This window comes from Hipposideros armiger, unplaced genomic scaffold, assembly GCF_001890085.2.
Source record: "Hipposideros armiger isolate ML-2016 unplaced genomic scaffold, ASM189008v1 scaffold_549, whole genome shotgun sequence".
NCBI classification, from domain to species: Eukaryota; Metazoa; Chordata; class Mammalia; order Chiroptera; family Hipposideridae; genus Hipposideros; species Hipposideros armiger.
In genome coordinates this window covers 411,053-436,996 of record NW_017731899.1, presented here as the reverse complement: position 1 = coordinate 436,996, position 25,944 = coordinate 411,053, and the positions used below count along the sequence as shown (strand labels likewise).

Below are 25,944 nucleotides of genomic sequence, written 5' to 3'. Positions count from 1 at the left end.
AACACTTTGCTATTCTAATTCCTAAAAATAGTTATCCAGACCAGTCACCCGAGTGCCTTCCGTAAACCAGGACCCAGCACTCTGCAGCCGTTAGTCACTTAGTCTTCTCCACAAACCCAGCAGAGAGGGAGGCAGCAAAGCACAATTTTACAAATCATAAAACTGAGGCAGAGAATAGCTAAGGAATGTGTCCAGAATCATGTGTCTGGAAAGGGCGAGAGGCAGGCTTTACACCTCGGTGTGTGTGACAAGCCCTTGCTCTTATCTCCAAACAGAGCATGGCTGCTCGGGGGCTGAAGGGCAAATGCACTGACCACTCAACCTGAAAGCAGATGAGCCTGGCGCTCCTGACATGACTGTAAGCAGATGTGAAGGACCCAGCCCGGCATGAGTCGGTCCCTGTATTCGTCTCCTAGGGATGCTGTGACAAATGGCCACAAACTGGGGGGCTTAAAATAATACAAATTCATTCTCCCACACAGCTCTGGAGGCCAGAATTCTGAGATCTAGGTGTTCGCAGGGCCATGTCCCCTCCAAAGACTCTAGGGCAGCGGTTCTCAACCTTTCACAGGGGTCGGCTAAGCCCATCGGAAAACACATATTCTCAATGGTCTTAGGAACTGAGACACCACTCCTCTATCTGTCTCCAGACCCACATGCGGATACGCCCACATACGAGTACCCGGCGACCCCTGTGAAAGGGTCGTTCGATCCCCAAAGGGGTTGCCGCCCACAGGTCGAGAACCGCTGCTCTAGGGGAAGACCCTTCCTACCAATTCTGGCTTCTGATGGCCCCTGCCATGGCCTGGCCTGTGGCTGCCTCGCCCCCATCTCTGCCTCTGTCTTCACATGGCCCTCTCCTCTGTTTCTGTGCCTTCTCTTCTGTCCCTTATAAGGACATGTGTTAATAATTTTAGGGCTCAACCAGGCAGCTCAGGATGACCTCATCTTGAGACCCTTAACTTAATTACACCTGCAAAGACCCACTTTCCAAATAAGGTCATAGCCACAGGTCCAGGGTGTTAGGAAGTAAACATATATACTGTTCAAACCACCACAGTATCTTATATTTGGGAAATGAATAAATGGATATTAGATGGCATAAAGTTTCAGGGAGTCTTCTTCCAACATCTTTGTTTTTGGAGAACAGGGTAATCAGCAAGAACACACTGCAGTGATGTTGTGTGTGATCACCAGGTAGCGCTCACCCAGCAGAAGGTCCCTCTCATGAGCCCCCCATGGATTCTAAGGGTGAGGGCTGCAGGGAGTGGAAGTGGGGGGTTGGGTTTCTCTGTGTTGACTGGGAAAAAGAGCAGGTCCTCCTGTGATTTGACCCACCTCTGTCCTTCCCATCCTGTCTTCCCTTCCTTCTCACTAGCTTGCATAACGTTAAGTGATGCATCACTTAGTATAAATGTCTGATTAAAAACCATGGCTTTGGGTGTCAAGAGCAATTCTGTATCAGTCTGCTGCCTAATTGCTAACGTCACAGGCAAAATGGTACCAAAATACAGTCACTCTCTCTACCGGATTCCAGATTCAAACCATTCACATGTCATCAGACATAACATTTGTGATAAACAAGGGAGTCAGAGCAGTGGCACAGAAGGGTAGGACAATGTCAAGTCAATAGAACTTCCTTTGCAGGGCCTGGTCGGGTTGAACAAGGTTGGTCAAAATGCCAGGTCAACTCACACAGTCGAACTGAAGTATGGGATTGCAGACAACACAGCACGTCCACCAGTTAGCACAGGTGGGACGTCCTGGGAAGGCCGTGCTCCTCTGTGCACATAACACCTCCTACTCCTAACCTTGCAGACCTTGTTAATACTGAAATAAATAAATGTGACATTTAAAACTCTGGAGTGGGCCTGCTATTTTTCAATATGTGTCTTCCAAACCTGGAAGCGCTAGAAGAACGGGCAACACGGTACGAAACCGGAAAGACGCTGGAGAAGCCCAGGCAGGCTCGCTTTGCTGCCGACTTCCAGAGCTTCGACAAATGTCTTATACCAGAGAATACGTGGCAAAGAATGGCTTCAGAAGCAAGCCGTGTGGGCAAGATGCCGTGACCCAGATAGTTCCTCCCGAGCCTTTGGTCCCAGCTGGGGGTGGAGAGACATTGCTTTGTGTTTTCTCCTTGCCTGGAATCCTGCCCTCGTCACGAGCTTCAATATGGAACTTGGAACTCTGCGTGCCTGATGCTGTCACAACATCTGCCTTCATTTCGGGAGGATGCGGGAACAAAGAGGGTCCAACATCACTTTGGAGTTGACACACACACACTACAAACGATGTGCACTTTGAGAGGTACTGAACCCTGCTCTCAGCGGCCCCCCTCTCCATTAAGTAATGCCTAGTGGTGCGGTGCTAATGAGTGAGCAAGACCTGAACAAAAAGATGGAGCGGAGAGGGAGGGGAGGGAAGGAAATTAGAAATCGCATTTCATTAATGTACAAAGAAATGAATCTGCAGACTTCATCACACCGCCAGGAGGAAGAATGATTAAAGAGGCTGGCGCTACCACATGGCTCTGCCACAAAAGTCCCTGAAATAATGGAAAATATAATTGATAGGAAAAAATTAAATGCCGGCGATATGATTATGCAGCAGCCAACTTTTCAAAACATTACTATTGACCTGATGCTAATGAAGCCAGCTGTGTCCGGACCCGAATTAGTCACAGCAGCCATAAAAAAGTACACAGATATTTCACGTAAAGATTATCGTAGGTTTTCAGGGCTAGAATTGAAAAGCAAGAATGCTTTTTGGCCATTAGGAAATTTTCTTGATAGATAGGGATTTGAATTTATATTTCTTGTTTTGTACAGAGCAAAGCCATGATGGAGATAAATAAAATACCTCTGCTTGGCAAAAAAAAAAAAAAATTGGCAAGCTTTCTGTACATGTTTTGAAATGGTCATGGGAATCAATATATCTATTGCTTTTTAATTTTTCTTTTCCCAAGGGTGGAAACATACCTGAATAGTATGTGAAGGCTGACTCTCTAGTAAAGCAAAATAATATTAAAGTTAATTAGTACAGTGAAATAGAAAGTATGGATATGCTCATGAAAAAGGTTGCATGGTGAGCAGGGGATGGGGACTTATCGTGGCTGAGTGCTTCCAATAAGCTAGACATACGGCTCACCCACATCTGCCACCTACATAATCCTCACAACAGCCCCGGCGGGATCATCATTGTTATGATCATGCCCACGTTACAAATGGAAAATATGAAGGGGTCAGACAGCATCCAATTGATGAAACAGAACTTCAATCCAGGCCTATTTGACATGGGATAGTTTTCAAATTCACCAGTGGCTTGACCAGCCATCACAAAGTGAAGAAAACAAGGAATGAGCCGTATGCTTGGGGTCTCGCCATCCCCATACAGAGGGACCTGAAGGAATGTGATATCCTTATCCCTCTTCATTTGGGAGCCTTGGGCCAAGAGCAGCCCTGACATAGGAACTAAGGTACTCATCTTAAAACTTGGACCACAGGGTCCTCTGAACTCCTGAAGTCTCTACTTGGAAGCCTCTCTAGTCCCGTGTGGATGCTGGGAGCAGTACCACGTCCTCACATCACACACAGAGGGGCCTTGACTGAATGCCATGGTATGGCTGGGAGACCAGCTGCTGACCTCCAGCAGACAGATTTGTGAAACTGTCTTCACCACGTGTCAGGCCTCAGGACACACCTGCAGCTTGCAGTCACCTCATACCTGAGCATGTGCTCAATGTCTGGCCCCCTCTGTGGGCTTACAGCTGGGACAGCCCCCCATAATGGGAACAGCTGTGGGTAAAAAGCCCATCATCAGCACCAGCACCAGCGTGCTCTCTGCCCCTTTGCTGGGTTTACTTTTGGGTCCAACATTTCCCCTGAATCCATGTTTACTCATCTCTGATCCTATAAAATCCGAAATGCTCAGTGGCTAAGGGCAGACCACGAAGCCAAACAGACCCAGCTCTGCTCCTTTCTCACTTGGGTAGATCCCTTCCAATCTCCAAGCCCCAATTATCTCATTTATAAAACGGGGATAAGCCACACCCCCTTCTATGTAGAGTGCTGGCACCTTGTAAATGTTAACCATGGTGGCTATGACACTGATAATAACAGGAGGGTTGGGAGGAGATGGCCCCACAGCTTCCCTCCCTGTCCCGGCCGTCTGTCTGTTATCGTTTGGCCCCGTGATGACAACAGGGCGATCCGAGACTTACTTCCGGCCACAGTGTGCCAGGAAGCCCCATTGACCGTCCCATCCTCTTTCTGGAAGTCTTCCGTGTGGCACACCCTCCTCCTGGCATCGGTCATGAGGCGGTGCGTGGAGGCATAGGAGTAGGCCAGCCAGCGGAACACGTGGTCATCCGGGGTGGGGGTACGCTCCTGCGTCTTCCACAGGGACCTCACCATGTCATAGGGGTACGCCACCACCAGCTCACCACCCTGCAGGTTGCCGCCCAGCACAAAGGGGATTTTTTCCATCCAGGCTATGACTGCCCTGGTCTCCACTGCCACCTGTGAGCATTCCAAATTAAACACACTTTGATAAGTAAGAAGGGAACTGCTTTCTCTCCCTAGCTTTCCAAACAGGGACATAGTTGAAAAGGCAATAATTTTATGGAAGAATCTTAGCAAAATTTAGAATTTCAAAATTGGTCCTGGGAAAACTGGACTTTGTGGAAATAATGAAAGTAAAAAAGGGAAATCCAGGAAAGTTTCTTTTTGTAGGAATAGTCCAGTTAATGCACAAAGAGGAAATTATTATCAACACTTTCCAACTTGGGGGATTAATGGGTCAGGCACATTCATCAGTGGCTACAAAGAGCACAGAAAGAGACACAGCCAAGTGTGATTGTCTCCTGGGAGAAGAACACACACCTAAAATAATATCAGCCTTGAATATGACCAACTCTTCGTCCAGGCTTTGTAAAGGACCAGGCGGTATGTACGTATTTATGGTCTCTGTCGTAACTGCTCAACTCTCTGCATTTGCAGCGCAGACCATGTGCAGCTGAATGAACGTGGCTGTGTTCCTATACATGCCATGGACAGAAGCAGACCTCGGGGGGATGCGGCCCACAGACTGGAGTTTGCAATCTCTGTTCTAATTAGCCTGGCCTCCTCTGAACCTCACTACCAATTTATAAGAAACACAGAGGACTATGTTACATGACATCCCAAGAATACAATAGTAGCACCCAGACAGTGAGAAACACTAGGAGGCAATTTGATTGTTTATAACCTAGTTGTTGCAAGATCAACAACAACAAAAAACTGCAGGAAAAAAGGCAAGTGATAGAGGTGAAATCTGTAATTCAAGTGAGGCTTAAAAGGCTTATATATCAATACCAATCATAATAATACCAAAATAAATGGGCTTTATATGGATCCTGATTTAAACTGGGGGGGGGGAGGTATGGAGAATGACAGTAAAAATGTGAACACTGGCTAGATATTTTATTATATTAAGAAATAATTTATTTTGATATAATAATGGTAATAATTTATAGTTTCAAAAGAGTCCAATCTTTTAGAGATACTACAATATTTACAAATGAAATGATATCATGCCTGATATTTGCTTCAAACACCTTGGGGAGGGGGAGAAAGTGGGTGAACGTGTGGATGAACCATGAATTGATAAGTGAGAAGCTGAGATGGGTACATGGGACTCCCTCACAAATTTCTCTCTAATTTTGTATGTTTGACATTTTTTTATGATAAAAAATTAAGAAAGGCCATGGATGGATGGAAGGAAGGTGGGGAGAAAGAAAAGAAGGAATGAGGAAAGGAGGGAAATGACAATGTTAGAAACAAGAATGGAAATCCTGATATGGTCAAACACTGACCAATGAATCAAATATTTATCATAAATTACTGATCCCTATGAAGATAATTCCAGTAGAATAAAATCGATAATGAAAAATAAATAAACATTGGAAATGGTTTAACTGAGCTTGCAACGTGCTTGCCTAAAATATAATATTTCTCAGCCTTCCCTATGGTGGGTTGATATCATCTTTTGACTAAATTCTGGCCAATGAGATTTAAGCAGAAGTATTATATAGGAATTTTAGGAATGCCTCTTCAAGTTAACTGAATTATCTGAGAGGAAGACTTTTTTTTTTAACCCTTTCTCTCCTCTTCCTCCACAGACATCACGGCTGGAGTACCCACTGCCTTCTTGGTTTATGACCTTGAGGATGAAGGTCACATGCTAACATGGTGGAGACAGGAAGATGTATGAGTCCTTGGTTTCTGATGATCATGGGACTTCCATTGGGCCAGCTGTGTACCATCTGCCTCCAGGATCCTTTTATGTGAAAAAAGAAATAAACTTCTATCTCATTATTTGTTTTTTTCTGTTGTTGCAACTGAGCCTAACCCTAACTCCTATAGCCATCAAAGCAGACCTGTTGAGGGACATATACTATCAAACACCAGGGGTAAAGGCAATGGGCAGATGAGGCAATAAAAGGCATGGGGAACTTTGTGAAAATTATTTCTTTACAACGTACTCTTTGGGAAACAAGACTAAGAAATTTGGGGAAAACGTTTCTCGCCCAACTGTGTTTTTCCTTTCGAAGAAGCACCCCATGTAATAAACCCATGGAGAGTTATTCAAGTAAAAATAAGAAACGTCAAGCAATCGTTGAGGGCTAAGGACAATTTTGTAGCAGTATAACCACCAAAGATGAAGGTAATAATGATAGTTACAAACATGCCCAATTCAGGGGAATTTTTTTGTTGAAGCCCTGCGTGGTTATAAAGAAATATAATTAAGTGAATTCTCAGAAGAATCTCCTCAAATACCAATTTTAAAGGTAGTTATTATCTAGCACACTTCCCTACTTTTGGAGAAAACATGAAAGAAAAAACGGTTTTGTCTTCTGCTTAAATGTCACAGCCTCTGCAAATACCAGTGGGTGTTAACCTTGGCCTTCCACTGCTCTATAGATTATGGGGTATTTTTACTCACCGTGGCATTTTCAGACAGAAACCACTCAGGGATGGCAATATGGTGGTTGGGAACTTTCCTGGGGATGTTCTGTCGGTCCTCTGCCTCCCAGAGCAGCGTGTTTAAGTCAGGAAAGTTGTTGTTGATGTCAATCCCATCGTGGGTCCAGCGTCCCAGGGACCAGCCTCCCAGCTCTGAGCCCTGGGAGACAATTCAGAACGTGAGCAGCCCATGGACTTCTTCTGGGCAGCACTGACTCTGCCACACACAGGACGCCTCCATCTCCATCTCAGTGTGTGTCTCTAAGCCTCTAGACACCCTCTGGCCCAAAGATGACATCCACAGGATAATATCAAAATTCCTTCTATTGATATTTGGTGGATGATGGCTAGTACAGCCAAATCACTCCAAAGAGGGAATGGAGCGAGAGTGGTCCCTGCCTCACGTGGTGTTCAGAAGGTATTTGGTCCCTTCTTCACCCACTTCTCTCCTCTGAGGGCTTATACACTGGTCGGATGAAACTCTGAATAGTGATGGATCTAAGAGTCCATCATTGCAATAGCAACACCCACCACATTAAATGCATTCTCCCTGCCCTGCCTACAATTCTGGCTCACAAATCCCTAACCAACTGGCATTGCAAATCCCTAACTCTTTGTACCAATAAATACAACCAAAATTCTGTATCGTAAAGCTTGTACCTGATCGGTACCATTGTGTTAAGTATAATTTTCCATTTTATTCCCAGATAACACTAAATATATTCTATACATAATTCTATAAATACGTATATTCTGCACATAACCGTAACCTATACAAATTCTACACCATAACCAGCACAGGAAATATAAACGATATATCAGAATAATAAATAAAACAAGTCTCCTCAGAGGACTGATGACAGGATCACAAGACATCATCATCAAGGTCAGTGCGTGCCGTGACCGAGGGCTTAATGTTAGGTGTTATTATTACTCTGTTCTTTTCTCCTCATTGTGTGTGTTACAAAATTATTCACGTCCACATTCTCCAGTCTGTTGGCTCGTCCACTTCTCAGGGTCCCCCCTAAGTCTCCATTCTGGATTCGTATCTTTCCTAAACCTTCTCAGCAGAGAGACAGACACTCAACAGGAGCGCGCCAAGGGTGGGCTTCAAGCCACGGGCGAGCCCGCTGCGCGCGCCGCTGGGGCCCCACCGCCACCGCACTGGCGAGGGGAGCAGCACCATTACCCCTTCGTAGGCCTTCTCGTAGCCATCAGGGTTGAGAGCGGGCAGGATGTGGATCCGCGTCTCCTCCACCAGGCGGACGATGCGCGCGTTCCCGGCCAAGTACTCCTGGCACAGGAACTGCACGAGCAGAAGCGTCAGCTCCCGGCCCAGCACCGCGTTGCCGTGGGCCCCCGCGATGTAGTGGAACTCGGGTTCACCTTGACCCAAAGACGGGAAAAGTACAGGTTCAGATCAGATGCCTGCAGCAAAACAGCCCTTATCACATTGTGCTAGGAAAAAACAAATCTCTGAATAATATAAACTTACAATATTAGTCCTACGTTTTCTTTCAATTAAACCTCCGAAATTATATCGGTACTGTTTCTTTTTCTTTTTCTTTTTTTTAATTCCCAAATAGTCAGGTAAATAAGAAAATGTGTAGACAAATCTTAGAGGATATCAGCCACGGGGAAATCATGTTTATTCTTACTTAGCAAGGATAAAAGAACACGCTGTTAAGGGTTTAAATTTACAAACTAAACACAAATCATAGAATTATATTTTTCTCTTCTGGGAGGTAATTATGTTTCTTAAAAGAACTTCCTATTAAACTGTACATGGATTCAAAGATGAATAAAAACAAGCAGAAAACAGTCTGGCAGGGCAAATCGGCAATGACACAATTTTGGAAGAAGGTGTCCGAGCTTTTTCTCTTCAAAGCCCGGCTTTTTCTGTGTTGGAATTTATCAGTGCTCAGCAGGTGCTGATAACACTTCCTCCCTCATTGGCAAAGCCACGGCTTTTGAAGAAATGTGATTTTACCAGCAGATAAGCCCTTACTCTTTGAAAGAAACTCCTCAGAAGAAATCCTGAAATACGGATGAATGTTAAAGTTGAATGAATCAGACAAATCTCTGAACTTAAATATCAGGGGATTTCTAAAGGGCTCGCAGATTTACCAAAAAGCAAACCAGAGAAGTCCCTCTGACCTGGAGAACACAGGCTCGGGAATGACCTATGGGAAATGGCTGAAAATAGAAAATACTTGAAAGTTGGATTGAAATTAAAAAAAATAAATAAATAATTAGGGAGCTCCTCAAACTTGAGCCATTAATAACCAGGCAGTCCAGAATTTTCTTCTGGAAAAAGACTGTTTTAGTTGTCTCTGGCCATTTGCTTCTTTGCTTAGTGTGTGGCTGGTCCAGGGCTATAGAACAGAATTAAAAATGGTCCTTTTGGAGAAAAGAAGGAGATTTCGAGCTTAAATAAGTCAACAGCCCATACCATAAGATGAGAGGTTCACAGAACCAAATTCTCAGAATCTGTCTATGTGAAGTGGCGCGTGGACAGCTCCTGCCCTGTTTCATGAATGTTCTCCCAGGGTGAACTGTGTCTCCTTGCTCTTTGAGAGGGGACCGGACATGAAGGGACAGATGCCTCCCAGAGGGGTGACCTCACCAACTTCATGCTCCCCGGGGTGGTCGGAGATCTCCACAGCGTAGAGCTTCAGACCCTGGTGGCTCTTGCCAATGTTGTAAATTCTGGTGACATTGGGGCACATTTCATTCACAACCTTCATCAGCTGGAACACAAAGCGGATTAAGGACCTAAGCAATGATGGCTACACACCAAGGGGGGCAGCCCTCTCCAGAAGACAGCCACTTGCTGCTCCCCTCCCATAGCCCCGCCCACTGCGTGTCTCCATCCTCCACACACCAGTGCTGTCCTCTCTGCCTGCAATATCCTCCTTGTGACCCCTCTGCCCTGTCCTCCCAGCACCCTACGGCTGTAGCTATCATCTCCATGGCTGCGGTATCACCTCCCTTGGTTGGGCTATCACTTCCTTTGGTTGTGGTATTACTGTTTCACTGTGATTTCTGTTGTCTTTTGTCCCCTCACTAGACTGAAGATCCTTTAAGGGACAGACTGAGCCTTTTGTCTCTATATCGCTGCCTAAATAAATATTTATTACTGAATATCAATGTTCTTTCACAGTTTAATGAATATCTATGATATTAGGCTGAGGAAAGAGATACCACTCCTGCCCTCCTGGCGCTTACAGGTGGCAGTCATACGATGACCCACTTCATTGGCGCTAAGTCAGGGGGCACAGGGAGGCCCTGATCACGGGTAGCAGGTGGTTAAAGGACAGAGGAAGCAGGTCCACAAGGAAGGGAAATAGTTATGTGTTATTTTCTGAATTTTGCTTTTAAAGTTAAGCTCATCAGACTGACAGCTGCCATCTGCAGGCATGAGATAAGCTGCCAAGGAGGTAAGGAGGGCTCTTGGAGTGACAGGGGCACAAGCTGCCCTCGGGGGTGGAGGACAGAGATACCCTCCCCCTGTGGTTGCCTTGCCTCCCATCTCTGAACAAGGACCTGTGAGAGACCTGTTACGTAGCCTCGATTTGCTGGGTGAAATTGTTTAGCAATTCCCACCTGAAAGAAGATCTGATTCAAGGGACATTTCAGCCAGGCACCGGTCTAGCCATGCTCGTGGCGGAGGCAGGAGCATTCACGGGGCAATTCTATAACAGTGTATTAAAGACCAGGAGGGAAGCTCAGATGCTGTAGAAGCAGCAAGGACGGGCATCCCTGCTAGGAGGTGAGTGGGCCGGTGCCCATCAGGGAAGGCCCTTTAGAAAGACGAACAGGAGCTGGGTTGGTGGTGACTGGAGGGAGGCCATGGCTCAGAGGGACAGCATGGACCTGGACATGCTCTGACCAGCTTTCAAATTATTCTTGATCCACCACATTATCCATAAAACGTCTTTGTAAATTGTAAATAAACACATCTGTTGAACATTTTATGGTGGGTTAAAATCTTTGAGAACTAGAAAATCGGTACGATGTAGAATGTACGGTAAGTAAAGTTAAACTGCTGTGCACTACATTTGCTTTTCATAATATTACCTCCTGCAGTGACTGTGTGGAGTGCATTTCAGGAGTGTCAACGAGCATTTCTAAGGCACTGGAGGGATATACAGCCGCTATGGCTTTGCATTCATGACACGCCTACGAGGTGTTACAGGTGCAGCCTTGGTCAGGAATTCAAGGTCTAATTCTCTCAGTGCTCCTGGGGGGCAAACATGCTTCACTTTATGACAACTCACTTTGTGTTACGGTATCCAGGTGAGAGAAAGAGGACGCTGACTATAAAGGACTCCTGTTCACAAGAGGGCGAAAGCAGAAACCCAGCAGAAGTGGAGAAAAAATACACAAGGGAAACGTAGCTTCTACACCCATCAGCAAGAGATGTACAGTGCAGGACGGAAGTGGAGCCACTTATGAGATGCAACACGTTTCAACAAGAGACACGGTAACATCACTAATAATGTTAGCAACTGCAGTAATAATGCATCCTATTTCTCTACTGAAACTCACCACCATGACCACCAGGTGAAGTAGATAAACAGAGGTGATTGTCCCCATTCTACAGATATGGAGACTGAGGCTGAGAAAGACACTGAGCGATTTGCCCAGAGTCCCCCAGCTGGTTCCAGGTGGAGCCAGGACTTTGGACTCTTAGGGCTCTTACCCATCCATGAAGGTGCAGCAAAGCAACGAAAAGCAGCACATCCCTGCTGCCTGTTTTGTCTGAGGCACACTGTGACCATTCTGAAAGATGGCCACGGCACACTGGTCCTCTGATTTGGGGCCCCGTGTACTAGTCCCTGCTGATTACGCAGTCATTCTCAGTGACTGGCATCGACCTCAGCAAATCCTGATCAGCAGGTAGTCCACTGTCTGGTGTTCAGATCAATAAGGAATGCTGCAGTCACAGAGTCACTCAGCTCACCCTTAACTAGGCAATGAATGCAAGCACTTGGCCCCCAGCCTGGCTGTCATTGAATGCTTACCCTCCTCTCCCTTTCAATTAGCCGCCAGAGAAATATGCCACCTGTGTTAGAGGTCATGACCTTGACACTGGAAAAGGACAAACCCATCTTCCCTTGGATGCACACTTAGCCATGGATAGTCTCTCAGTCTGGGATGCTCTCAGCATGAGCCATCAGTCGCCCCTTTATATTCTCCCGACTGTCACAGTGTTTCTATACCAGCCATACTTTTTTCTTTGTGTTGTGGTAACAGGATGTATTGCTGCAATTATTACAAGCATCTTTTCCACACATAAGAACGGGAACACAGGCATTTGAAGGGTCTCCCTTACAAAGGCTCGTTACAATTCTCTCTGCACAGTGGCCTTCTGTGGTTTCTCCAAGTGGCCACCAGCACCATCGAGGACCTGGGTGGTGGCCCACTGTGGTTATCCCCGAAAGAGTCAAAGATGGGGTTGTTTTGGGAGTTTAGGTCTTAGTGGTAAATGTTTAGGTCTTGCTGGGTCTTGAGAGTGAGGACTTTCTTCATGGCCGTAGAGGATGAAATTTCAACAAGGGCAACATCGGCCTCAAAGAGGTAAAAATTGGCTCTTTGGAGCTAAAAGTCAGATATTACAATGCTTTGTGGCCCTCAAAAGCTCAACCCCATCCAATGAAATCTTATTCCCTAATAAATAATGGGTGGAGAATAACTAAGAAAAGTGCCTAAAATGCTGGGGGCGGGGGTACTAATGAAACAAGGTTGAGAAACATCACCTTAGAGAGTGCCTCGGTTTGCAAGACCCTTGGCCTGGTCAAAACTCTATTTCCTCATCTCTGAAATGGGAATCAAGTTGGCCATCCTTATATCTACTGAATTATGGGATCTGTTGCTTCCTCCTCTCCTGAAGAAAACAGAAGAAAAAGCCCCCTTTCCTGGTAATTCAGTTTCTAGCAATCTATCAGATGGAAACTGTTCATAGACACTGGTAAAATGATATGCACGATCACACTTGCTGTAGCACGTTTCGTCCTTTCTCAGCATTCGTTAAAAGTTGGGAGACGTCCAAATGCTCCAGAGCAGGAAGATAGCTGAGGAAATTAGGATGCACCCACTCACTGGAACATTCTGTGGCATTACACATACAATTATGAAGACAGCATGAAAACTGGCGCATGGTCCAGGATTAACTGAGGAAAGCAGGGCAAAGTGGTAACCATCCTCTGAGCAAAATCTTATGAATTCTGTGGGACACAGAAATTCAAACACTGGGTAGAAATTTGGGAAAAGGAAAACTGCTCATTCTTGAGAGTAGTGGGTTCACAGAGGACTAGCTTTTAGATTTTTGGTTTGCATTTGATGTTGATAATAATATTGTTTATCCAATGAATTAAAATGTTAAAAAAAGAGAGGAGAGAAAGTCCTCTTCCACCATCTTTGCTCATTGCCTGAGAAACACACACTGCATCTGATCAAATGGAAAAGGAATTCCAGGGAGGGGAAGGAGAGAGAGACTCGGGGTCAGAGGCACCCCATGCGTGAGGAGTGGGCTCGTCAGATCTGTGGGCCTGCTGCCCTTCCCGGGCTTCCTGCCACCATCACCCACTCCCCAGGGTCAGGCTGAGCATGCAGCAGGCGGGCATGCCAGCCCACAGCCTGAGGCTCCAACCATCCTTAGCTGCCCTGGAAATCAGCACCCTAGCTGGCTGTCTTCCAGCCATGTTTCTACTTTCTAGTGTATCACACCCTGCTTATCGGCCAAGCAACCAAAACTTCCTGAGCATTTGGAACCTGACAACACCAAGCCCAACACCAAAGTCAAATCACTAACCTCTTTCTCAAAACCAGCTATTTCCCTCCCTTTGTGGATGGCACCCCATCCCCTCAGAAGCACACCAGACCCCTTTCTCTCCCCAACTCACTCCAACAGCTGCCCGAGGACTAACCAGCGCCCCTCAGAAATGCCTCTCTTCTCCTCCGTCTTCAGGCTTGGTGGGTCCCTCTCCTGGGGACTTGGCAGTGCTCGCCAGCCTGCTCTCCATACAACTTCTAGATTGATCTCCCCAGCTCAGCCTCCTCTGATTCTCAGCCTCAGTACGAAAGCCTCTCCCGGCACTCAGACCAATCTCCCCTCCCAGCATAGTCTTGCCGACTATTCTAGAAACGTGCCATTTGCTCCTGTCTCCACACCTTTGCTCCCTGCTCAGAGCATCCTTCCTGCCCTCCCTGCCTGCCCAAGCCTGGCCACCGGCCCTGGGTGAGAGCCAGCCCCATCTCAACCAAAGCCCCCCCCCAACCACGGCCAACCAAGCCGGTCACTTCCCCTCCTACTCCCCAAATATCTCCCCTGGGACCACCTCAAATGTACATATTTATCTCATACGCATTACAGGTTTATGATAAAATGACAGAGCCTCTGCCATCATGGGCCCAATGGAAGGACATGTAACATACATGTAGACAAACAAATGACTAAGCAATTATAAATTGTGACACGCACTGCGAAGGTCCTCAGCTCCATGGGAATAATTAACGTACTCTGCCTTATAATATTAGTGTTTGTGCAACTTTCTCCCTCCTCTCCTCCTCCCTTCCCTTCCCCATCCCCACCACCTGGGGCTCCCCCGGAGTGAGGGGGGATGGGGGGGAGAACAATTCCTTACAGGTCACTGCTCTAGAAATATTTCTGCACACAGGAGTCACACATTCTCAGGAATTTCCCCTTCCCATGCAGAGTCTTTCTATTTTCTCTTCTCTCTTCCTGTTCCTGCTGCTGTTTCTCATTTTTGTTTGTGGTAAATGTCTCTTTCAATGCTAGGATAAACTAACATTGTTTTTTCCCAGAAGTAGGATTTCTACAGTAACCTAGCAGACTCCATATGGGGAACTAAGCCAGCTAAACGTGCTGTCTGCTTCCCCGTCCCCAGACGCCAGGATCCAAGTGGCAGATCGCTTCCCACTTGAACACTCTTCAGGGCTGATGGGTGCCCCCCAGTTGAGTGCTGCTGGGGCCTGGGACCCCGGAGGGGTCATCCAGCATCACCCGAGGGGCTGCATCAACCATGCCAAGGTTCCTCTTAGCTCTAACAGCTACCAAGGATGGTGACCAGACTCACTCAGGTGATGGCCTCCAGCTCCCCCTGTCTGAGAAGAACCCCAGTTCTCCGAGATACACCCACTATTTAAAGATACCTGCTACCTGGACTCTGTGCAGTTAGATCATTTGAAATGCATTTAGATTTATTGCTTTTGACATTAATTGCACCAACTGAGTTTATACTTGTCTAATTTCTGGGCTCGAAAAGACGTCCTGAGATGTCTAGGGGGCACAGCTGAGTTAACAGCCGAGGGCTCTGCAAACGGAGCGGTGAGCACAGCCTTATAAACACCCGAGAATGTAGAACGGCTGGATGACTCACAGACCTTAAGTCCAAACACATTATCGTGATTTCTGAAGAGCAAGGCAGCAAGACAATTTCCCACGTCCCATCTCTGAGTCTGTGCTGACAGGTGTCTGGAAGCTGTGTGTGAGTGTCTGCGGTGAAATGACATGGAGATAAACTGGATTGGTTGATTCCCTGGGATGAGGCTCAGCCTAATGACTTCAACCTCACTTGCATGAGGCGGCTGGTTCCTTTTCTCAACACCTAGGAGCTCTTGCTTTGAGCCATATTAACTTGGCCTTGGTGAGTCTGGGTTTAGTAAATGGATTTGTGAGTACATTTCTCTCTTTGTTCATCGCTTCGCACAGCTTCTTTGATATCTAAGGGTTTCTCATTTGCCAGCACCTCCGCACACTTTCTAGCACCACGCTGGGGGCAAACCCAGAGGCAAAGCGCTCAGCATAGGGTCTGCCCTTTCAGCTTGTCCTAACACATGTTTCTTCCTTTCTCCCTTCTGCCTCCACTATGCAAATGCCATCAACAGCTCAGAACTTCTTGGTTTCTGTAATTAAATCAGGGGAAAAGCTCATCTGGGATTACCTTTCCCTTCTAACAGCATGAAAGTACTCAGAGCTGTAAGGGTATCAGCCAGGTGCTCTGAAGCCTGGCTGCGCATTAGAATCACAGGGAGAGCTGTTACGAATTGAGATCCCCAGACCCTTCTCCTAAAGACTCTGCTTTAATTGGCTTGAGGTGGAGTCCAAGCACAGGCATTGTTCCAAATTTCCCCCAGATGATTCTAATACGCAGCTGAGATCGCGACTCGGGGAATCTGAAATAACAAAGGGTAGGGGTATGTGTGCTCAGTGACTCAGTGTCCCCATCAGTAAAATAAGGATAACGACAGTCCCTGTCCTCCTGGGGTGGGAGCACTGACCCGCTTGATGAAGGTAAATTGCTAATGGAGGTAAATTAACGCAGGTCTTATATGAGGTCTTCTGGCTATTACTATCGGTGTTACTCTGAATCCTTTTCCTTCTTCAACTCTGCATCTGACCAATACCTAATAAATCAGGGAATCATTCAAACACACAGTGATTCTTAAGAACTAGAGTATTACATCAGAAAAGTTTGGGTTCAAATTCGGGTTCAGCCGTTTGCTGGTCACCCAACACGGCGTTCTCAGCCTCGGGACCACCAGCATTTAGTGTGGTCTCAGCAAACCAGAATGATCATCCAGATTCTATGTCTAACGCATCATCCTAGTTTCTGAAAATAAAAACCTACGTGATTCTGGGTACATGGCGTGTCTCTTTGACAAATCCGGGTCTTACCTGGCGCATTTCCTTATAATTGTGGTGCTTAAAGTCCAGGTCGTCCGTGGTGGTCATCTCATTCCGTCGGTGATAATAGTTATTTGGATCTAAGCAGAGAAATACAGTTTTGAATTCATTGACATCGTTCTATTACTTGTGGTGGCTTTGTTGGGTGCCTGATCTGTGTGGGGACACAGCCCAATCTCTAGTTTCTCACATACGCATGGAGGTGAGAAAGACAGCTTTCAAGAAGCTTCTTAGGAGTCCGGATTACCCAGGGATGGAGAGCGTGGGCCTGGAGCCAGGGTGCCTGGATTCAAATCTCTGCTTTTCCACTTACGTGCTGTGTGACCCTGGACACGTCACTGGGGAGTCTTTGCCTTAGTTTTCTCCCCCATAAACAGGAAACGTACTGGCACCTCCCTCATTGGTTTACTGCTAGTATTAGCTGGGATAATCTGTGTGTCTGGCAAACTGTCAGCCATAAATGAATGAATGAATAAATGAATGAATGAATGCCTATCACAACTGCATGAATGAATGAAAATTTTTGGAAGTGTGATAGACACTGTAAGTCTTTTACCAGCATTCAGCCTGCTTTCATCTTCTCTAACCAAAGTCTGTGTAGTTTGGGGCTCCCCACTTCTCCACTTCTCAGAAACAGACCTCACATCCCTAGCTCCAGGGATCCAATGTGATCAGCCTAAGCTAATCAGCCCACAGCACTCCCTGGCCACTCTTACTGGTCCAGACTGAAGGGAAGGACTTGAAAGTCACAAGGGAGGAGTGAGAATCTGTCCAGGTAGAGGACAGAGAACACCCCAACAACATCAGGAGCTAATGAGTGAACCAACCCTGGCGCCCGGCCTTCCTTGGGACTTCCAATCACACAAGATGAAGAACTCCCCTAACTGTTAAGCCAGTGGGAGCTGGGGTTCTGTGGTTGGGTCTGAAGCACCCTGACAGGCATAATCAGGATGTATTAACAGTGGGTACCTCTGGGGACCGGGATTCAGGGGTCTGGGGAGGACAAGTCTGTTTTTGATTTGATTCCCTTCTATAACTTGACTTTTTTTGCTTTCATGCTTGTAATTATGTAAGTGTGTATTGCTTATAGAATTACAAAAACGAAGAACACTTAGAAGAAAGGGGAGCATGAGGAGGAGTGAGAAGGAGGATGAGGGGGCGGGGTCGCTCAGTGGGCCCGAGTCTTTCTCCTGACCTAACAAAAAGTAGTGAGGCTTCCAGACCCTCAGCCAGCCTCCCAACATCTCCATCTGGAGTACGCAGCTAGAAACCTTGGCCAGCTCAGATCTCCCTCCATCTAGAGAGGCCAAGGCACTTTAGACAGGTCCACCGCCTAACCCAGGAACCATATAAGTAAAGTCAGAACCACAGCAGCTATCGGTTGGATCCAAGTGGCGGAAGGGCGATTCTGGAGGCAGTGGCAGTGGCAGGCAGTAATCCCAGCGGTATCAGGAGCAGCAAGTCCCAACTGGTGCCACCACATGTTGTCACCAGCACTTTCGCTGCTTGTTAGACCCAGTCCAGACCTACTGAATCAGAGTCCACATTTAAAAAAATCCCAGCTGACTCCGGAGGCTCAGAAGCTTGAGAAGCACCGTGTTCAAGTATGAGCACACGGCCAGCAGGGACAAGGTGCTCGGTACACAGTACACATATCTGAGATCAACTGGGCCAGCTGCGTGTCTGAGGCCCAACAGCCACAGGTCGTGACGGCCATAACCAAGTTTGCCAGGGTTTAGTCACAGGCGGGCCGCACCCTTGAAAATTGAGGCCTTGTGCAATGAGCTGAAAATCACATACAAACAATGAAAAGACAGTTTTCAGTATTCACAAAAGGTTTGCCAGTAATACTATTAGAAACAAATGGCTGTCACTGAAAGGGGAGTGTGGGAGGGCAAGCTGGCATTTTGTCCAGAAAAGAAAGCAAAAGCCATTCAGGTTGAGCCAAAAAATCACCCCCGCCATTACTTTTCAAGGGCTTGCCTTCTGGGGGTGCAGGCTGACCCCTCCCTCAGGCAAGCCGCCTTCCCTTTGGTTTCCAAACCTCTATGTTTCAAAGCGAAGGTACAGCATACTTTTCACTTTATACTTAACTTACACATGCTGTTTTCTAAGAGCTATTCACCCCTCCCCGCTACGTCCCAGGGGCCTCTGTCCAAAACTCCTTAAAGCCCTCTTTGTATTTGAACACAAGTTATGCCTTCAAGGTTCTTAGAAAGGATTGAAGAAAATCTCAGAACTCTAAGCACAAAAGAGCTCCATGCTTGGCAACATTCCTCCAGCCTTACGACTAATCAATTTGCCTAAGGACATGGGTACAAGTTTCAGAACCATCTCAAGACCATGGGCGAGTATTTTTCAGAAGTTTGTGTCTCTCACATTTTGAACAAGTCTTTCTTTACTTGTCCATTTATTCTGATTGGACAAAGTTATATTGGGAACCTGTTAGGAGTCCAACACTGTAGGTAAGGAGATAAATTCAAACTGAGCCCGGCCCTCCTGGGGCCCAGAATCTACAGATAGAGCCACTCAGCCAAACCCACTGCCTCCTTCTTCCTTCTGTGGACAAAAGGTTCCCTTTCCCCTGGGGGCAATCTAGTTGAGGTGGTTCGAATGGAAATGCCCTGCCCAACACGCACATGTATGGACATGTGACTCAGGTCCAGCCAATGAAAACGCTTTGTCCTCTGGCCACCGTCACTGGCTCAGCAATGATCCCAGGATTCCAGGATCCAAACTGGGCCAACCAGACGACTTTCCTCCCAGAGCTGCAGAAGGAAGGTCTCTTTCTACTGCAGAGACTTGGGAAGTAGGACGAGTTTGGGGTGTTAGTGACCAGCCTCCCTGTCTGCGAGATCGTGAGGGGTGGGACCCTGACTGCACCAAGCAGACCCCGAGATAGTGCGCCTGTCTGCCTGCAGCCAGAGTCAGATCTCGCCCTGGAATTTTCATTCACGTGAGCCCCAATTTTCCTCCCCACCCCTTCTGCTAATGTGAGGAGGACTTCTGACATTTGAAGCAGAGTTCTGACTGGTTCAATCTGCAAGGCCTTCATCCTCACGGATGGAGCTGTGCTGTGGAGAGTCAGTTTCCTGCTTCCTTCCCTGGGTTGGTTTTATATGTCATACGTGCTGAAAACCAGTGGATTCCTTCTGGAACACCTAAGTTACAGGGACAAACTCCAGGCAGGGCACACGGAGCCTAAAAAACATTCTCCCAACTTGACTTCTCTCATTCGAATACTCACAATCCTGATCTGCTCCAACTGGTCTATGGATGCCTGTTGTGGGGTGAATGATGTCCTCCCAAATATGTGTTGGAGTCCTAACCTCCAGTTCTTCAGGGTGTGACCTCATTAAGAGAGAGGGTTTTTATGGGGGTCATCAAGTCAAAATGAGGGCATTGGAGAGCACCCTCATCTGTTAGATTGGTGTCTATAAAAAGGGAACTTTGGACACAGAGGGACGCATGCAGGAGAAGCCATGTGACGATGAAGGCAGAGACGGGAGTGATGCATCTACAAGCCAGGGGGTACCAAAGACAGCCAGCAAACCCCTAGAAGCTAGAGGGGAGGCACGGACAGGTTCTCCCTCACGGCCCTCAGAAGGAACCCACCCTGCCAACACCTTGATCTCAGACTTCAAGCCTCCAGACCTGGGAGACGATGGTGCTCTGTTGTTCTAAGTCACGGAGTTTTCGGTGCTTTGTTACGACAGCCCTAGGAAACTACTACATGCCCTAGACATCCTGGCCTCCTCACCGCGGTGACACCCTGTCTTCCCATCCCAAATCAAGCACCAGCTCACTGCACAGGATGTTTTTTATGACAACAGTAATGATCCCAGACCCAAGCCATTACTGGAAATCCAAAGGGACTGTGCAGATTCCTGGACTGCCTGCTTTGCTGTTTGCTGCTTTTGGGGTTGGCGTCATGCTTGAAAGGAGCGGGTACTCAGCTGGGAGAGGAAAGTCTTTCTTTGTTGGAAAGGAGGCTCACCTGCCATCAAGGGTCTCTGGCCTCATGATTCCTCTTATGTGCTTTATCCAGAACAGGTCAACCTACCGAGACAGAGCAGATAGGAGGCGAGCGCGGATGATGGAGGGGAACTGGGACGCCATCACTCAGCGAGTCTGAGGCGGTTTTATGGGTTGATAACAAAGTTCTGAGACTGGCAAGAGCTAATGCTTGTAAAACCTTGAGAATACACTAAAGATTATTAACTATAAACTTTAAAATGGTTAATTGTATGTTATATGAGTTTTAACTCAATTGAAAGAAAAAGAATCATTGGCCTCGAAGTGCTCTCCTGAGAACTAAGGAAGACCAGGAGCATACAGGCACAGCAGACCTTTCCTACCTGCCAGGAGGCCAGCCTCTCACCCAAGGAAAGGCCCGCCACAGTGGCCGTGTGACCTCCCTAAGTCCTGGCACCCTCAGCACAGACCCCTGAGCACAGATGACCTCGTACCATGTACAAACTGAGCACCAAATCTTCCACAAAGAACCGACGAACAGAAGTCACATTTGTCCAGGCTCCATCTGACTGTTCTTAGGTCAATGTCATTCCAAGGAGAAACAGGTAAAGACACAGACCCTAGGTAGGGCCCATTTGGATCCCAGGTCATTACTGTCAGCAAAAGCATCAAACCAACGGCTCCACGTGACTCCAAAGAAAAAGCAGCACATCACTCGTGCTTATTTCCTTAAGCCCCACTTCTTATAACCCTACCGTGTGACATCTCCACTGCACTGCCTGCAGACGTCCCGGAAACACTGTGATTTCTTGGCTGACACTGCTTCTCCAGACAGTCCAAGGGCCCATGCAGCCTGGCTGACAGGAGGACTATCAGGCTATAAGAAAGGACAGTTTTCGAGAGAGTTGCTGATTTTATAGTTTCCCAAGATAATCAACATTGGGCAGTTGGACCAAGAAGAGAAATCACACATTTATTTAAACTCAGTAAGGGCAAGCTGCCTTCTACTGCAGAGAGGACGGGCTGAGCCAGCAAGGCTGGCTCCCCTCAGATTATGATGGAGTCACTGGGAAAAAATGCCAATACGTCTCCCTCGCTCTGGGGTGAGAGTGTGGGGCAGCTACTGTGTCCGTCTTTTCTCAGAATGCTTGGGCCCTGCCTCAGAACAGGCGTTGCTTAAGTGTTTGCTATATGAATGGATGAGTGAGTAACAAATGAATGGATAGATGGATGGATGGATATTCCAATCAAGTTATTTAGAAAAGGCTAGTTATGGTAAGATAACAGTTTCAGGGCCCAGGAGGGCTCTGAGAAGGGGCTGACTATGCTGTGATGCTGTTACCCTACCAGCATGGCAGAATGGAGGATGGAGGGTAGGGTGGAGGGGGGCGGTAAATGAAAACCACATCTTCGGGACTGAGGATAATCATGGGTCTTCCATCTCTGGGTCTGTTCGTGTGCTAGTTTCCTATGGCTGCCATAACAAAGCTACAACCTAGGTGACTTGAAGCAACAGAAGCTTATTTGCTCACAGTTCTGAAGGACTGCAGTCTAAAATCAAGGGGTCAGCAGGACCAGTCTCCCTCCGAAGGCTCTAAGGGAGAACCCTTGGCTCTTGCCCGCTTCTGGGGGTTGCTGGCTATCCTTGGCATGCAGCCATATCACACCAAACTCCGCCTTGTCATCACATGGCTTCCCTGTGTGTCTCTGTGCCTGTTTTCTCCTCCTAAGGATGCCAGTCATTGGATTTAGGGCTCACCCTAATTCAGTGTGACCTCATTTACTAATCACATCTGGACTTCTGTCCCTTCTACCCACTATTCATGGAGTCAGGTGACCTTAGAAATGACTCAGCCATAGAACCAAATGGTCAAACAAAGGCCTGTAGAAGAAGGAAAGAGGGGAACTAGGGAAAATCACATTTGTTCTGCACTTCTCACTTGCTGGCACTCCACAAGCTGATTGTATTTAGTCTTCACGATGGTCTACATGTCAGAAATGGAAGAGCCGCTGAAAAACTGCACATAAAAGCAGAGGCGGTCTGGGCCGGCCGAGTGGCACGATGGTTAAGAGTTGGCTTGGGACACCAGAGGGCCCCGGTTTGGATCCCACGTATGAGGGCCAGTGACACTGCCCTCTATAGCTAAGATGCTGAACAACAGCTCAACCTGGAGCTGGGCTGCCGTGAGTCGCCGGTGACGGCGTAGGCTGCAGCCCCTGTGGCAGTGGGTTGCCATGGGCTACCGTGTGTAGCCAGCAGCCAGCGTGAGCAGCCAGCAGCTGCAGTGAGTGGCCATTCAGAAGCCGGCGTCCTCGCCCGGGAAGAGCACAATGATGGTGCCAACTTGGGCCAGTGAAGCAACGTCCTCCACAATGAGACTGAAGAACAAAACGACAGCAACTTGTCTGTTCCCCTTCCCCCAGTTCCCCAGCGCTGTTCCCATCCCCCCAATTCCCCAATAAAAATCTTAAAAAAAAAAAGCAGGGGCGGCCTGTGTGCACTCTAGGGGGGAAGCAGAGTCCTTCTCGTGGAACTGAAAAGGATGAAGGCAAGGATGAGCGAAGGGAGAAGGAAGGAGTTCATCTAAAAAAAGGAAACAGATGGTTCAATCCCACTCATCTCTCACCCAACCCAGAGGTCCAAGAGACAGGAAGTCAGAGGGAGACGGAGCCAGACAGGAAACGGAAGCAGAGACGTCCACGGGGAGAGAGCGGTCTCAGCAACGTGGAGGTGGGCCAGTCTTCACTGGAATCACCAGGAACCTTCGGGATGGCAGTGCTGACAGTCGGGTCTGTGGGGGTCTATGCTGCATGCGGTAAAGCCCCTTCCTAGCCCCAATCGCTCAGCAATACTCCCTCATGCGAATGGGCATCAGTGGAGACTGTTGTTCTCAAATGTAGAGTCATTAGCAGGAATGGCCCAAGGTGACCAGGAGCAGCCTGGGGGAAGGCATCGTGAAGCAGGCGACCAGTGCAGGCGACCACCCAGGTACCCCTGGAAATACTGGGGGGGGGGGCAACCCAGGACTTTCCATAGGAACACAATGAGGGCTTGAGTTATTTCACTGGGATATTTAAAGAAAGGGTGACCTTGAGGTTTAAGGACTTCATCCCCAGTCTATAAGGAAGGTTTTATCTCTACTTTACAGATGAGGAAAGCGAAGCACACTTTCATGAGCTCCCAGAGCCCGCTGTCCAGGGGTGGAAGTGGACTTGACCCTAGGTCTGATCTAAGCCAACGTTCACTCCCTTTCTGTCCACCAGGCTTCCCCCGAAAGGGATGTGAATGCGTCTCTTTTTTCTGAGCAGACAGGGCCTGGGAACGAGTAATGTGAGAGAAAGGCTGCAGCTGGTACGCAGCGATTCCAGGGACCTCTTTTATTTTCATCAAAAAGATGCTGAAAACATCACCCTTAGCAAAAGGAGGCCTAAATAAGGGTGAACAAGAGCAACTTTGTGTCACCCACCTGATTCTTGTGTTTTCAACAACCCCGGCCTGGGCTCCCAATAATGGTCAATCCTATGGGACAAGGAGGTATTCAAACTGTGGCCTGGCTTTGTGAAGAAAGGTGGAATGTAGCAAAGCAAACAGATGCATTGAAAAAGGCTTTGCAGCTGTGGTGACCCCCACTCCTTCTCCCAACTTATATGTATTGATGAGAGGAGAAGGGCTGGCTGAAACAGTATTAGAGTTCAGCAAGATAGGTGGCAGACTGACAATTAAAATATTTTGTCAGGGATTTATGACTGGGCGGATATATGTATTAGGGGAAACGCAAGACAGTATTTCAACTGGGCCTGGCCCAACCAGAAGAAGGATTCCGGGGCACTGCCCTGTAGCAGCTCCCCTGTGCTTGAAGGAGAATATGGTCCTCTCCACAGACCTCTGTACAGCTCATCACAAGGTCCTCCAAGTCCGACCCAAGAACCCTGGCCACCTCGGCGCTGTGCAGAGAGAAGACAGTCACGCAGACCTGGTGGCCAGGAAGATGATGTGGAAGGAGTGACGACTGTCCCCAGAGAGGTCAAAGTCACACATTCATAACAGAAGGTGCTAAGCAGCCCTGCGCCTTGAGCAGCATCATCCCTTGGCCCAAAGGTCATTTTCCAGGACCCTAGGCACAGCCCTGTCACTCTGCGAGGAAATGGCACGCAGGCGCATGGGACCCTTTACAGAACCCAGTCCTGCTGTTTGCAGTAGGAAAATACCTGAAAACTACCAAGGCTGTGACCTTGAAGTCAGGTGGTGTGTGTGTCAACCTGAACTCTTCATTGTTAAAAATTTATCTTCAGAAGCTCTCCCCAGCTTTTGATAAGTATATCTCTTTAGTACAAAATGGACAAGTCCATCCAAATTTAGAGAACTTTTACTTTTTAAAAAATGAACATGAATAAAATTTTTTTAGAATTTTAAAAAATTTTAATTGTGGTAAAATACACAACATAAAATGTAGGGCTTAACCATTTTTGAAGAGTACAGTTGAGTAGTGTTAAGTATATTTGCATTGTTATGAAACAGATGTCTAGAACCTTTTTATCTTGCAAAAATGAAATTCTATAACCATTAAAGAACACTCCCATTTTTTCTTTTTAGTTTTGAGCTTTAAAAGTCCTATTAATAGATCATGGTGTAGGGTAATTCAGTTTCCAGTTCAGAAATTTCTGGAAACATTATTCAAGAAGTCTTAAAAAGAATCACCACCTTCCTCCGCCCCCACCTGAGAGTTTGCAGGAAAATGGTAAGGGATGGAAAGGCAGAACAGAGAGAAGCAGAAGCAAAGTAAATGAATATTTCATAAGCAGGAGTGCTGGGAAGAAGAATCTGGGTGCTGCATTTACACCATGAGGTCACCTTGGGTTTGAGTGGCTGAGTTGGTTGGGTCATCCCTGCCTTCGACCTCATTAACTTCCACAAAACGATTGTGCTGCCAACAGGGCAATGAGCCCTGAGACCCACCTGGACTTGGAGGCCCCTGTGCGCTGCCCCAGGCCCTTGGACGTGACCACCACCAGGCAACATGCGTAAAGGCCAGTTCCCCTCTGGGCAGACTGCTAAGTAACTTCTAGCAGGAAAATGGCCCTAAATATTTGGGGTTGGAAAATAAGAGCCATTCCAAATCCAAACTTGAAACCCACCCAGATTTCACACCGTAACTGCTTTTGTGAGGATTAAATTGTCTCCAGGACCTGACTTCAAACACACACACACACACACACACACACACACACACACACACACACACACACACCAAG

The 25,944-nt window shown here is 47.4% G+C and overlaps 2 protein-coding genes across 2 annotated transcripts in view; one reads left to right on the top strand and one right to left on the bottom strand.

Moving 5' to 3' along the window:
* Positions 1-6,238, top strand: part of GPR26 (G protein-coupled receptor 26) — a 73,314-nt gene extending 67,076 nt beyond the window's left edge. Inside the window, exon 5 of the mRNA XM_019669182.1 lies at positions 6,161-6,238. The gene's annotated coding sequence lies outside the window, so the exon portion shown is untranslated. The remainder of the gene's footprint in view (positions 1-6,160) is intronic.
* CPXM2 (carboxypeptidase X, M14 family member 2) overlaps positions 1-25,944 on the bottom strand; it is a 116,351-nt gene that overhangs the window by 7,178 nt on the left and 83,229 nt on the right. The window contains exons 6-10 of the mRNA XM_019669180.1: positions 16,708-16,796; positions 9,631-9,754; positions 8,194-8,390; positions 6,985-7,164; positions 4,223-4,520 (exon numbers count right to left, since the gene is read on the bottom strand). Coding sequence (XP_019524725.1) covers positions 4,223-4,520; positions 6,985-7,164; positions 8,194-8,390; positions 9,631-9,754; positions 16,708-16,796 — 888 coding nt within the window. The remainder of the gene's footprint in view (positions 1-4,222; positions 4,521-6,984; positions 7,165-8,193; positions 8,391-9,630; positions 9,755-16,707; positions 16,797-25,944) is intronic.